We start from the raw sequence: 16,162 nt of genomic DNA on the forward strand, positions 1-16,162 counted from the left end.
TATTTTTTTCTTTGAACTGATCTTGTACACAGAACTCTGGTATCTAAATGCACTAACCTGAACACATTAAAAAAATGCACTGAATGTTGGAAGGGATGCTAGAGTTGAACCACTCACCCCGTGTGCATTCAATACATAATAAACACTAAGTAAATATTTACTGACTGAATGCCTTCTGAGACTGTAGGTTGTGGACAAAAACATCTGTAACTCACACAGTTCAAAGAGCTTTAAAAAGAGCCAGCCCCTCAGGGGGCTGAGTATTTAACAAAGAACCAGTGTTAATAAATGGCACACAGAAAGATCATGTTCTTGGCCTGCTTGTGGCAGAGCATGAACTGTGTGAGCTATTTTTCCACATGTGCTACTGATCCATAAAGCTCCTGTAAGAACAGCAAAAGCCTCCAGCTGCTACACATTCTCTCCTCTGAACCTGTAAGGATGGGAGCTATAGGCTTAGCTATTTAAAAGGCCCATTCAACACTGCCTTAGGCCGACTATAGCCAAGGAGAAATATATACACATCCTGAATCTAATGGCTCTGGATAAAAGTTTCATTGCTGTAATACTTCTGTGTAATAATAATTTCAACTTTTTATTAAAACCTGGAGGCTGAGCAGAGTCAGCTGTATCTGGGTTAGGGCTTGGGAGCCTGAGTGAGACACCTATGAAGTGAAACAGGGATGTCCAGCTGTTGGGTGTTCAAAGACTTATCAGCCACAATCATTCATTCATTATGAGCAATATTTTCAATACTGTCATAATATAAAACAAATTCTTTAATTTTTCAAGTGTTAAAAAAAAAACAATTTTATACTTAAGCCAGCCTTGAAGATAGCACAAAATTTACCAGTTTACATTTTTTACTCACAACAACTCAAGCACCCATTCTGTGCATAGCACTATTCTAGGTGCAATAAAAGCGATTCTTAGTCTTAGAAACAGGATTTCACTTTCTGGAATTCTGTTATCTCCTTTTCCAGAGAGTAAAAATAAATAAAACTACCATTGTTTACTACTGACCTGCCCCAAATCACTTGCGGCTCACAGAAATGTCAGTTTCTGCCAAATTTAGGATACTTCAAAGAACTCAGTCCCTACTTCCCCCCAAATAGGAAAGTAGAACACCTTTTCATTAAAAACAAAAACAAAAACAAAAAACAAAAAACCACACAATTTTCCACAAAAGCATAGTTTCGGTTTCTAGTAAGTATTTTTCTCTTTCTCCCTCTAGCTTTTCTTTAAGTTTTCTTCCTCCAATACTGCCTTTTCCTGTTCAAGGCAAACTGACATCTTTTTCTATTTTTCTTTTCCTAAGAAAAAGTACTATATCTTGAAGACAAACCATTCCCAAGACTAGTGATAAATATTTTTAAAACTTTAAAGGTGAGTCACCTACATTACCTTGATGAAGTCAAAAAATAAAAAGCAGATGGCACTAAGATAAGCTATTCCAAATATCTGTGTTTAAACAATTTTAAAAACTGTTTATTTATTCTGTAAGAATGTACCCCTAGTCCAAAGTTAACTATGTTTAAAAAATTTTTGGCCAAAAAATTTACAAAAACCTTTTCAGTTTAACTAATAAAAGTGATATCTATAAAATATTCCACATCATTAGGTCTGTCTTAAAAAGTTCAGATTCTAAAAGCGTTCCTAAGGCACGGTGTTCTGGAAGACAAATGTGCTTCCGCTGGTGCTGCATGGTGTATGAAGCATCCGTGACAGGCACCTTCCTCCTGATGCTGCAGGGCTGTGAGTGTAGAGTCAGACATAGGCCCCCAGGGCGGCATGGAACTCTGTGAGACACTGTACCAGCTGCTGGAACTTGGGCCGCTCCTCTGGATCTAAGGCCCAACAACAAGCCATCACCGCAAATCTGGAGAGTGACAAAAGACAAAATCTAGCTAGTGTTGATACAGTACTTTTTGGTACCTTTTAGTCAATTTGATACCATTTATGTTTTCTGCCTAAACGTCGGTATGGAAAGGATGACATAGTAAAATTCAATCAATATTACTATCTGTTGGCAGTTCTAAAATGAGAAGCTAAAATGAGTTATCTGGATGTTATGTGTGGATTTCAATTATTTGTGAGAACATGTCAAAATACATCAGCAAATAGAGATTTTTTTATGTAACTCTAAAACACAAAGTAATAATCTGTTATCCATACAGTTACCTCTTGAACAATGCAAGGGTTAGAGGCACTGACCTCTTCATAGTTGAAAATCTGCATATAACTTATAGTCAGCCTTCTGTATCCCCAGTTCTCCCACATCTGCAGATTTAACCAGCCATGGACCTTGTAGTACTGTAGCATTTACCACTGAAAAAAACCCACACAGTCCAAAGCCGCATTGTTCAGGGGTTAACTGAATGTAAGTTCTGAGAGAAAGAACCTGGAGAAAGAGGAAGCTTTATCTAAGATGTAAGAACCCTGGATCCATAATAAAATCTGTGTGAAAGCTCACCACAGAATAAAACTTAAGGGATTCTGGAACTGAGACCACACACATCTATGCATTCGATCACCCCTGAACAGCCTCCTGTCCACTCCAGTCTCATTATGTGGGAAGACAAGCTATGTGATGAAAGCAGGAAAAGAACTAGCTCACACACTAGACGAGAACATCTTCCTTACACATACAGCAATTGACAGCAGCCGGCTAGGCAAGACGGCAGTGAGAAAGGCTCTTTAACTAAAGATGTCCTTATGGCTGTATAAATAAGTCCGATCTCACTCACAGAGTAACCAAAAGAGTATTCAGTGTTTTCTCACTCTGTATATTTGTATATTAGTCTCTTGGATTAAATTAACCACTACAAACATGAAATGCAAAAGTTCTACTGTCAAATGCACTAAAGAGTGAATGAGTCTGCCTGACTTTTGTGGTTTCTCTACAAGAGTATAATTCAAGCCCAAAGAGGCATTACTCTCAAAAGGGAAACTTCTGGATGAGTGTGGACACCCCTTGCTTTTTCTTTTACCCAAACATTGTAGATGAAATGAAACCCATGTCTTCGAACCCAGAAAAACTTACAGTTCATCAGGACAGTTGATTGGCTGGGCTATTCGGTAACCATCTTTCAGGTACGCTGCCATCTCAAACGGGTCGATGTCCACGTAGGGTGTTTGGCCTAGAGTCATGAGCTCCCACAGTGTCACTCCGAAGGCCCACTGAGAAGAAGCATAGCAACACCATGAGGGGATATTTAAAACAGTTTTCAGAGAGCTGCCGCCTGTGATAAGCTATGGACCGAAAAATAACAGATCAACCAACTCTTAAAAGCAAAAAGATATTTACAAAAATACCCAGTTAGAGTCTTTTGCTTGGACAGAAAAGAACATTTTAATGAATGCATCCTTGAATGTGAATATTATTATATTATTATTTTACATTCTAAGATAATTATAGCTGTTGGAAAGAATTATTTTTATTGTTGATTACAAACTCCACCACCCAAAATTGTTAATTATGTCTAAAATTTTCCTAATATGAAAATGTGTTACTTTAAATACTATAGCTAGTCTGCACAGTTGAGAAATGGAAAATGTAAATTATATAAAACATAATATCATAGACTTTTACTATATTCAAATAATTTAACAGATGAAAGTATCCTTGAATTCATAATAAAAATCTTTCTACACAAAAACCGGACAGCCACATGTAAACTTATGAAACTGGAACACACTCTCACACCATGCACAAAAATAAACTCAAAATGGCTTAAAGACTTAAATGTAAGACAAGACACCATCAAACTCCTAGAAGAGAACATAGGCAAAACATTCTCTGATATCAACCTTACAAATGTTTTCTCAGATCAGTCTCCCAAAGCAACAGAAATAAAAGCAAAAATAAACCAATGGGACCTAATCAAACTGACAAGCTTTTGCTCAGCAAAGGAAACCATAAAAAACCAAAAAGACAACTTAGAGATTGGGAAAATATAGTTTCAAATGATGCAACTGACAAGGGCTTAATCTCTAAAATATACAAACAAGATATACAACTCAACAGCAAAAAAGCCAACCCAATGGAAAAATGGGCAAAAGACCAGAATAGACATTTCTCCACAGAAGATACACAGATGGTCAACAAGCACTTGAAAAAATGCTCAACATCACTGATTACTAGAGAAACGCAAATCAAAACCACTATGAGGTACCATCTCATAGCAGTCAGAAAGGTCATTATTAGTAAGTACACAAATAACAAAGCTGGAGAAAAGGGAACCCTCTGCACTGTTGGTGGGAATGTAAACTGGTACAACCACTATAGAAAACAGTATGGAGGTACCTTAGAAAACTATACACAGAACTACCATATGACCCAGTAAACACACTCTTGGCCATATATATCCAGGCAAAACTTTCCTTAAAAAAGACACATGCACCTGCATGTTCACTGCAGCACTATTCACAATAGCCACGACATGGAAACAACCTCAATGTCCATTGACAGATGAATGGATTAAGAAGATGTGGTATATATACACAATGGAATACTACTCAGCCATAAAAAGAACAAAAATGCCATTTGTAGCAACACGGATGGAACTAGAGACATTCATACTAAGTGAAGTAAATCAGAAAGACAAATACCATATGATATCACTTATATCTGGAATCTAATATATGGCACAAATGAACCTTTCCACAGAAAAGAAAATTGTGGACATGGAGAAGAGACCTGTGGTTGCCAAGAGGGAGGGAGAGGAGTGGGATATATTGAGAATTTGGGGTTAATGGATGCAAACTATTGCCTTTGGAATGGATAAGCAATGAGATATGCTGTATAGCACTGGGAACTAAATCTAGCCACTTATGATGGAGCATGATAATGTGAGAAAAAACAATGTATACATGTATGTGTAACTGGGTCATCTGGCTGTACAGTAGAAAATTGACAATACACTGTAAACCAGCTATAAAGGAAAAAATAAAAATCATTATAAAAATTTTTTTCCACATAGAAAACTCTGCATCCAAATAATTTCACTGGGTGAATTCTAGTAAACTTAAAAGAAAAAATTAATACAAATCCATATTAGCTTCCTAATAACAAACTGCCATAATAAACTACCACAAACTAGGTGACTTAATGGTATTTGTCTCATGGATCTGGAGACTCGACGTCTGAAATGAAGGTGTCGCAGGGCCACACTCCCTCCTTCTTTGCATCTGCTGAGCTGCTGGTGTTTTGCCAACAATCCCTGGTGTTCCTTGGTTTGCAGCTGTACCACGTCAATCTTGGCCTCTGTTTCCACACAACACTCTCCCCTTGCATGCCAGTGTCTCTTCTTAGAGTAAAATTAGTCACATTAGATTAAGGTCTACCTTAAATGATTATGACTTCATCTTAACATTTTATCTGTAATGACCCTGTTTCCAAATAAGGTCACATTTGAGCTATGAGGGTCAGGACTTCAACCTATCTTTTAGGGGAAAACATTTCAAACCTCAGTACAATCCTACACAAACTCACTAAAAAAACAAGGAGGGTACATTTCTCAACTTGTTTTTAGGCCAGCATTATTCCCATACTAAAACCAAAAAAATACTAAGCTTTTTAGAACTTAGTATCTTTTGCATTAATAGTTACCGTTAAGGTAGAACATGGCCCATTCTTTAGGTCTGTGCTTTGGGAGGAGAGAAGAGACAGGGATCAGATGGAGATGGATTTTTTTTTTTTTTAATTTCCATAGAGACAAGAGTCTATTGGAATTTCCCTTAAACCAAAAGATTCTATTATGCCTAAAAATGGAACAAAAATTTCAAATTAATTAAAGTTAAAGGAAGGTGCCTGCTTACATATGAGTACTGCTCACCTTTAAACTTTATATGAACTTTCTAAAAAATCTTTTTTGGTTGTGACCTAAGCTGCAGCTGCAGCAACATTAACCTACTGAGCCAGGTCTGGGATCGAACCTATGTCCCAGCACTCCCAAGATGCCACTGATCCCCTTGTGCCATAGCGGGAACTCCATACTTTATGTGAACTTTTAATAATAATGGCTATTAGTCAATGTAATGCTTAATTTTTTAAATACTATCCAATTTCCACAGGGAAGAAAAAAGAAAAAAAAACTGAAACTAGTTGGACAGGTGTTCCCACCCCATCTTTATAAGATGAGATGGGTCTGTTCTTACTCACTGATGGTGACAGCAGCTGTGGGGAAAGAATATTCACTTCAAACTAGATTTTGGAGGAGCAAACAATGAACATTGGTAACAAGTGGATATTGGCATTTGACGAGTAACCCCATCCACCAACAAGTGATATTCTAACAACTTCTGACCATAAAAGACTTTTACAGTAATGCTGGTGGAATCTGAGATCCAGGGTGTTCACGGGTACCATAACAGTATGACGTACATGAGCTGACTTTTAAAAACCGCTTCTTTCACATGGTTTTGTCCCCTAAGGAGCCACCTAAGGTTCTCATATTACATACTGCGGCACTAATACACACCAAAAAAGAACAATAAAGCCAAAGGGAACATTGTGGTTTCATTTCCTTAGAAGCCAACAACAAAAAAGTGATTAATTATATGTTGGCTCACCCACTCTTTAAAAAAAATCAAGACCAAATAGCACTAAGATGATTTGTGGAAAACTTGTTCTCTAAAGTCTTCTGATAACGGAACCATTTAAAATTTAGACAGACTTATTCTATAATTTCCTCTCATTTGACGTCGTTGGAAAGGGGGCAATAAGAAGGTCAGGGTGTTTTTTCCAGAGTTTTATGAAAGACTCTTGTTACATCCATTAAAGAACATGCAGAGAATAACAATGTTCTCCTATTCATCTTATTCCTCTTTTCCCAACTTGCGTTATTTTATAGCTTCTTAATAGCTGGGATATAAATTGTTTTTCCACTAACAACATATACAGATATCAAAAAGGATATAAATAAAATTCTTCTTTATTCTTTAATGCAATGTTCACTAATGTTGGGACTATTTAGAGATTTCCATTCTGTCACTTCAGGAATTTATAATGTAAGGCTGACCTCAATATATTATATACAATAAGGAAAAAAACCCTGCCCTATTCTAAATGATCTCATCTGGCCACAGTAAAAGCATAATCAAGCACTCTACAGCTAGGCCTTTCTGTTAGTATTAGAAACCTAACATCCCTTTCTTATATACAGAAATGGGTTCAGGTGGCCAAAGTGCAATTAATCTAATCTGGGACAAGCTTTTCAAGCTTGAGTAATAAGAAAAAATCATCTGGGGTGTTTGTTAAAAGTACAGATTCCTCAGCCCCATCCTAGTAATTCTGAATTCTTGAAACTCAGTATTTTTAATAAGTGTCCTAGTTGGGTCTTAAGATTCAGTAAATACAGGAACTAGTCTTAGATGTGTTAGCAGAAGTGGTCAGAGAGCAAAGACAGTTTTTATTTTTATTTAGTATAGCTGGCATACAATAAACTATGCGATCTGTTCTCATATATGTATATACCTCTGAAACAAAGGCCACAAGATAATGAACATATCCATCGCTTCCAAAATAGCCTTACAGCTCTAACACTTTCCTCCCAGTCCTCCTACCACCACTCCTACTCTATCCCCAAATAACCATTAATCTGCTTTTTGTCACTGACATTAGTTCGCATTTTCTAGAATTTTATATAAATGGAATTATTCAAGCTTCTCTCATTCAGAATAAGATTCTGAGATTCCTCCATGACATAGCATTTGTTGACAGTTCACCCCTTTTCCCTTCTGAGAAGTAGTCCTTTGTATGAATATAGTAGTTTATCCATTTCCCTGTGGACGGCCATTTAGACTACTTTTTAAGAAACTGCCAAACTGTTTTCCAAAGTGAATGTACCATATTACATTCCCATCAGCAGTATAAGAGCTAACATTCCTTCTTATCTTTGCAAACACTTCAGTTTTCAATTTTAGTCATAGAAATGGGTGTATAATGGTCTCACTGTGGTTTTAGTCTGCATTTTCCAACAACTAATGATGTTAATCATATTTTCATGTACTTATTTGCTATCTATATATCTTTACTGGTGAAACGTATGTTCAATTATTTGGCCCATTTTTATACTGGGTTGCTTTTTTTATTACAGGTTTCCCTTGCTATCTGAAAGTAGAACATTCCCAGGAAACCTTTTGTAAACTGAAATGTTGTAAAGCAAAGCAACAATTACTTTAGGATACAACTTAGTAACATATGCACAAAATAAACTAAAATAAATCACAGATGCTAACAAACACAGTTCAAAAGCTATGGCAGCTTGATTCAAGATGCTGAGTGTGGCATCCAGGAAAGGAGCATGGCAGGACCACTGCTGCTGCTCAGGGTGAGAGACGCCTCTATAATGGCTGCTGTAAAGCAAACGCTTGAACACTATTTTTACCTTTTTTTTGTAAAACCAAAAATCCTCTTTGGATTTCTCTTGGTTAGTGAAAACAGGTACTAACATAAGTCTTTTATAAAAGCAAAGTGATATAAAGAGAACTTTTGAAAAGTGGAGAATACCTATACTGAATTTTGAGAGTGCTTTATATATTCCACAAATATATCCTTTATCAGATATATGACTTGCAAATATATTTTCTGAGTATGCTTTGTCTTCTCATTCTCTTAACACTATTTCAAAGAGCACAAGTTCTGGTTTGTTCTTTCACAGATCTTGATTTGGTGTCTTATCTAAGAAATATTTGCTTAACATGAAGCCCTAATTGTTCTATTGTTCTCTTCTAGAAATTTTATAGTCTTAGGTTGTGCATTTAGGTCTGTGATTTACATTGAGTTAATTTTTGTATATGGAGCAAGGTATGAATTAAAGTTCATTTTTTCGTAGTTGGAAATCCAGTTGCTCCAGGACTGTTTATTTAAAAGATAATCCTTTCTTCCACTGACTTGCCTTTGCATTTTTGTTGCAAATTAGCTGTCCATCCACATGTGGGTCAAGTTTTAGATACTCTATTCTGCTCCAATGATCTACCTCAGTGCCAACACTACTGTCTGGATTACTGTAATTTGAAATCAGACCTCCAACTTTCTTTTTTCAAAGGTATTTTGGCTCTTCTAGGTTCTCTGCATTTCCATATCAACTATCAACCCTTCAACTTCTACAAAAATAAAATTATATTAAAATAAAATAAAATAAAATAAAATAAAATAAAATGCCTGCAAAGATGTTCTTTGGGAATGTGGTGAATGTATAAATCAACTTAGAAAGAACTAAGTTCTTAATATTGAGTTTTCTGACCAACCAACAAGGTATACCACTCCAACAAGGTCTTTAGTTTTTCTCAACAATATTTCATAGTCTTCATCATGTAGGTCTTTCACATTCTGGTCATATTTATTTCTAAGAATTTCCTATTTTATCATGCTTTTATGTTTTTAAAGAACTTTAATTTGACTTTTATTAGTATAGAAATACTATAGTATTTAGCATAGAAATACAACTGATTATTATACACTGATCTTGTATCCTGCAATCTTTCTAAATTCGTTTATTAGTTCTAGTAACCATTTTGTATATAACACTGGATTTTCTTCATAGACGGTCTTGTCATTCACAAACAGTTAACTTTTTTTCTTCTCTTTTAGGGGCACACTGGCGGCATACGGAAGTCCCTAGGCTAGGGGTTGAATTAGAACTATAGCTGCCGGCCTACACCACAGCCACAGCAACATGGAATCTGAGCCGTGTCTGTGACCCACACCACAGCTCACAGCAATGTTGAATCCTTAACTCACTGAGTGAGGCCAGAGATCGAACCTGCATCCTCATGGATACTAGTCAGGTTCGTTACCACTGAGCCATAACAGGAACACCAACAGTTAACTTTTTCTTACCCAAATTTTCTTGCCTTTTATTTACTTTTCTTGCCTTTAGTGTACTGGCTAGAACCTTGAGAACAACACTGATGAGAGGGGGTGTCCTAGTCTTATTACTGTTATTGAGTAAAAAGAATTCAGCCTTTCAGCATTAAGTATGATATTAGCTATAGGGTATTTTTTTCTTTTTCTGGGTTTTGTTTTTGTTTTTGGTAGATGCCTTTATCAGATTGAGATGGTTCTTGTCTATTCCTAGACTGTTGGGAATTTTTATTAGAAATGAATTTTGGGAGTTCTCATTGTGGCTCAGAGGGTTAAGAACCTGACAGTGTCCATGAGGATGCAGGTTCAATCCCTGGTCTTTCTCAGTGGGTTGAGGATCCAGCACTGCCACAAGCTGCAGTGTAGGTCACAGACGCAGCTTGGATCTGGCATTGCTGTGGCTGTGGCTTAGGCCAGCAACTGCAGCTCTGATTCAATCCCTAGCCTTGGAACTGTCATATGCAGCAGGTGTGGCCCTAAAAAGAAAAAAAGAAATGAAAAGAAATGAATTTTGGACTTTTTTCCACTCCACCTACTGAGATGATCATACAGTTTTTCTTTTTTAGTATGTTAGTAAATTGTGGTGCTTGACTTTCAAATGATAAAAGAAGCTTGAATTCTTATATTCTAAAGACTATGTGGTCATAATATTATTTTTAAGTAGATATACTTATAATCCCCAGATATGGGGATTATAAACTTGTTTAGAATTTCTGCATCTGCAGTTTTGTCAGGTGGTGGTTTAAGGTAATGTTGTCCTCATCGAATGTGTTAGAAAATATTCTCTCCCAAGTTTCTGAGAGACTGTAATATAATTTGTATTATTTCTTCCTTAAATGTTTGAAGGTATTCAAACCAGTTCTCTAGGGTTCGCTGTAGATACAGTTTTCTTTTGGGGCTGATTTTTAAATACATATAGAACTATTCAGATTATGTACTTCTTGGATGAGCTTTGAAAATTCTTATCCTCCACAGAGTGTCCACTTCACCTAAGGGTCTGAATTTACTGGGGAAAAGTTGTTAATAATATTCTCTTGGTGTTTAATACCTGTGAGAATCTTTAATATCATTTTGGTCATTCATTATACTGTTAATTTCCGAGTTCCTTTCTCCTGATTAGTCTGGCAAAGATTTACCATTAATGATACTCTCAGAGTTTAGCACTGGTTTCACTGACTTTTGATCTCTATTTTTTTTGTGTATCTTATTTCGTTGACTTCCATCTAATCTTTATTATTTCCTTTCATGTACTTGCTTGGGATTTAATTTGCTCTTGTTCTAGTCCCTGAAGGTGAAAACTAAGACACTAACTTGAGACTTTCCTTCTTTTTTAATATTAATGTTTAATATTAATGCTGTTCCCATGAACAGCATTCCCCAAATTTTGAAATGTTTTTATTTCCATTCAATTCTAAGCATTTTATAATTTCTCTTTTGATTACTTCCTGGACACATGCGTTATTTGAAAGTGTATTATTTAGTTTATAAATATTTGAGGATTTTCTACATTCCTATTTTTGATTTCTAATTTAATTCCACTGTGTTCACAAACCCTATTTTGTATGAATTAAATACTTTTTATTTAGCAATTTGATCATGCCCCAAAATATGGTCTATTTTAGTAAATATTCCATGTGAACCTGAAAATATACATTTCTGCTGTTGTTAGATGCAGTGTTCCACAACTGTTAATTAAATCAAGTTGGTTGGTACTGTCATTCAAATCTATATAGCCTTACTCATTTTCTATATCAATTACTGTGAAAGGGACACTGAAATATATTCAATTATCTTTTTAAAGGATTTGAGTGATAAGAAAAAAACTGTATATATTTACCCATGCAGTTACCATTTTTTCTGGTACACTTTGTTCCTTTGTATAGATCCATGGCATTAATGGTTTCCAAAGGACTTCCTGTAACATTTCTTATAGTGTGTGTCTGCTGGTGATGAATTCTTTCAGCTTTTGTATTTCTCAAAAAGCCTTTATTTCCTCTTTATTTTCCGAAAGATATTTTAGCTGGGTATAAAATTCTACATAAGTTTTTCCTTACAGTAAATACGTTGCTTTATTGTCTTTTCCCTTTCATTGCTTTCAATGAGAAAATTTCTTGGTTCTTCTTATGTTAACATTTTTTTCTGGTTGTTTCTATCACTAGTTTTGAGCAATTTGACTATATTATAATGTGTTATGCATTAGTTTCTTCATGCTTCTTGTGTTTGGGGTTTGTTGAGTTCTTAGATCCATGGGTTTCCAGTTTTAACCAAATCTGGAAACATTTCGGTTGTTATTTCTTCATTAGTCTTCTATCCCACTCTAACCACCCTGCCCCCAGCCTCAACACCTTTGGGGGCCCCAATTATACATTGTATTCAGCAACCTGAGGTTGCCCCACAGGTCATTAAGAGATCTTTCTTTAAGAGTTTTCTGTACCTTCTCTGTCCTATCTCATGCCTTACTCCCATCTCAGACAAGACTATACCCTTCTTGGGCTTCTGAGCCCATTCACCCATCATCTCTTTGACCTCCCCTCCAACAATCACATGTCAAATCTCTTTCTCCCTATTGCTTCCCTGGTCTAAAAGCCCAAACAAACAAATCCAATAAAATAAAACACAAAAACAGCACAAACTTTTCTTGATCCTGCCATCTAATCAAACTACAATCTTTTCACTCCTTCTCATAGCTTAACTTCTCCAAAGTGTAACTTACTTATTGTCTCCACTTTCTCACCTCCCATAGAGCCCTCAAGTGCATCCATCTTTAATGATTTACTAAACCTCCTTGTTGTGAAAAGGCCCCAATGATTTCCTCCTCCTTTCTGACCACTACAGTTATGTTTATAGACTAGAATCTCCTTAAAACTATTTCCTTTCTTGGTTTCTAAGAGATAGCTTCTCTGAATTCTCCTCTTACCTTTTTCTTTTCATTGTTCATCTTTCCTTTTTCACTGCTGAAAAATTAATATTCCCTATATTCTTCTCTTGGCTTTTTTCTCTCTTTATATTGACTACCTCTGGGATCAACAAACTCTCTTGTTTATTCAATCACCACTTTTATGAAGGTGATGTCCAATTTCTAATATCCCGTTTCTAGTCTGTTTTTCTAGAATCCCCAATCTACATTCTACCCATCAGTACCTTGAAGACAACATGCTCCAAGTCGAATCAATCACGGTTTCTCCCCAAACCAGATATTCCACCTGTTGTCCTCAATCGTGCTACATTTTCACAGTGCAAAGACTGCACTTAATTTTTCAGAAACATGGGCCCTGGGTAGAAAAGCATTGATATCTATGCAATATATCTAATAGTTAAGAGGGAGACCTCAGGCCACAAAGGTCAAATAAATCATTTACTCATAAATAACTTACAGTCAAGAGAACAGATGAGATCTCTGAATTAAGTCTATGGGATTGAGACAAGGAAAAATGTGAAGATTCAGCATGGAAATAGAAGAGCACAGTATAAGACTATTCAGGATTCTTTCACACAGTCAAGTACACAGCTTTCGAAGGAAAAGATTTAACACTGCTGACTGTGAATAATCTTAAAATACCTAGAAGGTATGTGTGCACACACACACACACACACAAACCAACTTCAATTCTATTAACTATAGAACACCTGCTAAAGGAAAATAATTAAGGCAGAGGTCCCCACTGCACATTCTAGGGATAATGACTTGTGCATGAAGATATAAGGCAGCATGTGATAGGTGCCATTAAGTAGATACAAAATTCTCTGAGGATGCAAAGAAGATCAAATCAAATGGCATTAAGTACCTGGTGAGCATGGACTGAGCAGGAATTCCAGATTAGGTGAAATGCAAAACATAAGGAAATGTACAGTAGAAAATATGATAAATGATGATAAAAAGGGAAGATAAGGTAAAGAACAGAAAGCTATGAAAATCAAGGGGAAGGAGTTTGGATCTCTCCTTACCAACTCCTTTAATTAATAGTTCACTCTGAAGATCAAAATATCATGGAAGAACATTCCTAGCACTGAAAGCATGCATTCACTTAATTTTCACTAACATTAAACAATTTTCACAACTTTCCAAAACTGTTGCCAAGCTGTACACAGGTACAGGTTTTATTACTATATACTCCTTCCTAAATACCTGATTTCTGAAGCTTCAGTATTCTATGATTTTAATTTTCCAGACATAGATTTTCCAGGACTTTCCAATAACCACAGCTGAAATATATATCTATCTATAGAATTATGCTACTTTAAAAAAGTATTGTTGGATATGTGGTGGTGGGCCAGGCCCCCACACATAGAGTGGAGGTGGGGGCCAGGATCTAATTAATAAACTTAGGAGTTCCCCTCGTGGCTCAGTGGAAGTGAATTTGACTAGTATCCGTGAGGACGCAGGTTCGATCCTTGGCCTTGCTCAGTGGGTTCAGGACCGCCGTTGCTGTGAGCTGTGGTATAGGCTGGCCGTTATAGCTCTGATTTGACCCCTGGCCTGGGAACCTCCATATGCCCGAAAAAGCAATAATTAACTAATTAAATAAATTTATACAAGTGACCTTTTTAAAGGGGTCTTTTTAGCAATTCTTCAATGTAAACTATTACCTCAAAATCTTAATAATCCTCTCTATTTATCACTGGGGCAAATATTTCTCTACTCCAGCTAAACTAACACACCCATAAGCTCCCGTTGTGACTTAGCAGTAATGATCCCGACTACTAACCATGAGGATGAGGGTTCCATCCCTGGCCTCACTCAATGGGTTAAGGGTCCGGCATTGACATGAGCTGTGGTGTAGGTCACGGACATGGCCCTGATCCTACAATGCTTTGGCTGTGGCCTAGACTGGCAGCTGGCAGCTCTGATTCGATCCCTAGCCTGGGAATGTTGGTATGCCACACAGGTGGCCCTAAAAAAATAAAGAAATAAACTAATGCACCTAGGTATACTATATATAAAATGCAATGAGTGCATCGGGTATAAATTTAGCACATGCAGCTAACTCATCTTCAAAAACAAGCCATCTTTAGGCACTGAGTGTTATAAATGACTACAATGAGACCAATTCTGCTATGAATCTGTCCTAGGATCTAACATTGGATGCTTACCAAGGCATCACACATATCTGCTATATGTGGTACTTTCCTCCCACTGTACCAGATGCTTAAGGACACTGCTCCATCAGAACACTGGGGCTATTTGAAGGTGAAATTAAACAGAATGATAACGATAAGGCAGGAAAGGAAAAGAAAGAGATGTTTCCATATCTCTTGAGGAAAATATCTATTCTTAAGAAGGAAAGCCAAATACAGAAAATACATCGAGGATAGTAACTATTTCATCACAAGACAGCAACTAGTCACTCTGAAAACATATTAACTGTTATAAATCTATTTATTCCTCATTCCCAGGAAATATTAAAACTATTTCATAAGACTAAATAATATTTTCTTAATGTTAATGATATTAAACTTTAAATCTTTATTTCCTAAACTAATGTCTGAATTAACTTTCCACTTCTCCAGCTTTTTCCTAACATCTTGTAATCGATTCTTCTTAATATGAATTTAATATTTAAGTAATAAATCTAAGATTGCTGATGTATAAAATCTGCAACCATAATGGAAACAAAATATATATTGGGAATCTTAAGCACTGTTCTAAAATTAATAATAAAGAAATATTAAAATAGAAAGTTTTCTGTCCTTTTAAAAATAGTAAGAATTCTCTGAAAACTGTAGTTCTCCCTTTGATACCACAGTAGTTCAGAAGACTACTCTTCATTGGCATATTATGAATGTGAGTTTCTCCTACTCAAGTCTGTTTAGGGTTGTGGTGGTGACCTTCATGGCACTGTGCAAACAGAAGTAGTAAGAAGCACTCTGCTACAGAGTATCTGGGCAACTTTACACATTTTCCTCCTTCTAGAGATAATCTCTAATGTTCACAGAAGAAATTAAGTCAAGGAAGATATCTTCATATGCTCTGCACCCTAAAAACTATTCAAATACTTTAGGGATTCCTGTTGTGGCTCAGAGGAAACAAATTCAACTAGTATCTGTGAGGATGCAGGTTCGACCGACCCCTGGCCTTACTCAGTGGGTTAAGCATCCGTCCAGCATTGCTGTGAGCTGTGGTGTAGGTCACAGACGTGGCTTGGATCTGGTGTTGCTGTGGCTGTGGTAGTAGGCTGGCAGCCATAGCTCCAATTTGACCCCTAGCCTGTTCAGCTCAAAAAGCAAAAAATAAAAACTAAAATAAAATAAAATACTTTAACGGACCTCTTTATTGCCATAAACTATACTGATAAG

At 36.3% G+C, this 16,162-nt stretch overlaps 1 protein-coding gene across 6 annotated transcripts in view; it reads right to left on the minus strand.

Moving 5' to 3' along the window:
- Positions 1-761: 761 nt before the first annotated feature.
- Positions 762-16,162, minus strand: part of RYK (receptor like tyrosine kinase) — a 104,135-nt gene continuing 88,734 nt past the window's right edge. For all 6 annotated transcript variants that reach the window (XM_084989743.1, XM_084989742.1, XM_084989741.1 and 3 more), the window contains 2 exons: positions 3,044-3,180; positions 762-1,879 (listed from right to left, as the gene is read on the minus strand). In XM_084989743.1, coding sequence (XP_084845869.1) covers positions 1,768-1,879; positions 3,044-3,180 — 249 coding nt within the window. In that variant the 3' untranslated portion in view covers positions 762-1,767. The remainder of the gene's footprint in view (positions 1,880-3,043; positions 3,181-16,162) is intronic.

Source organism: Sus scrofa, chromosome 13 (assembly GCF_054392235.1).
Source record: "Sus scrofa isolate SSC_HxYL_T2T_F1_AM1 chromosome 13, Sscrofa_HxYL_maternal_Yorkshire_Landrace_v2.0, whole genome shotgun sequence".
NCBI lineage: Eukaryota > Metazoa > Chordata > Mammalia > Artiodactyla > Suidae > Sus > Sus scrofa.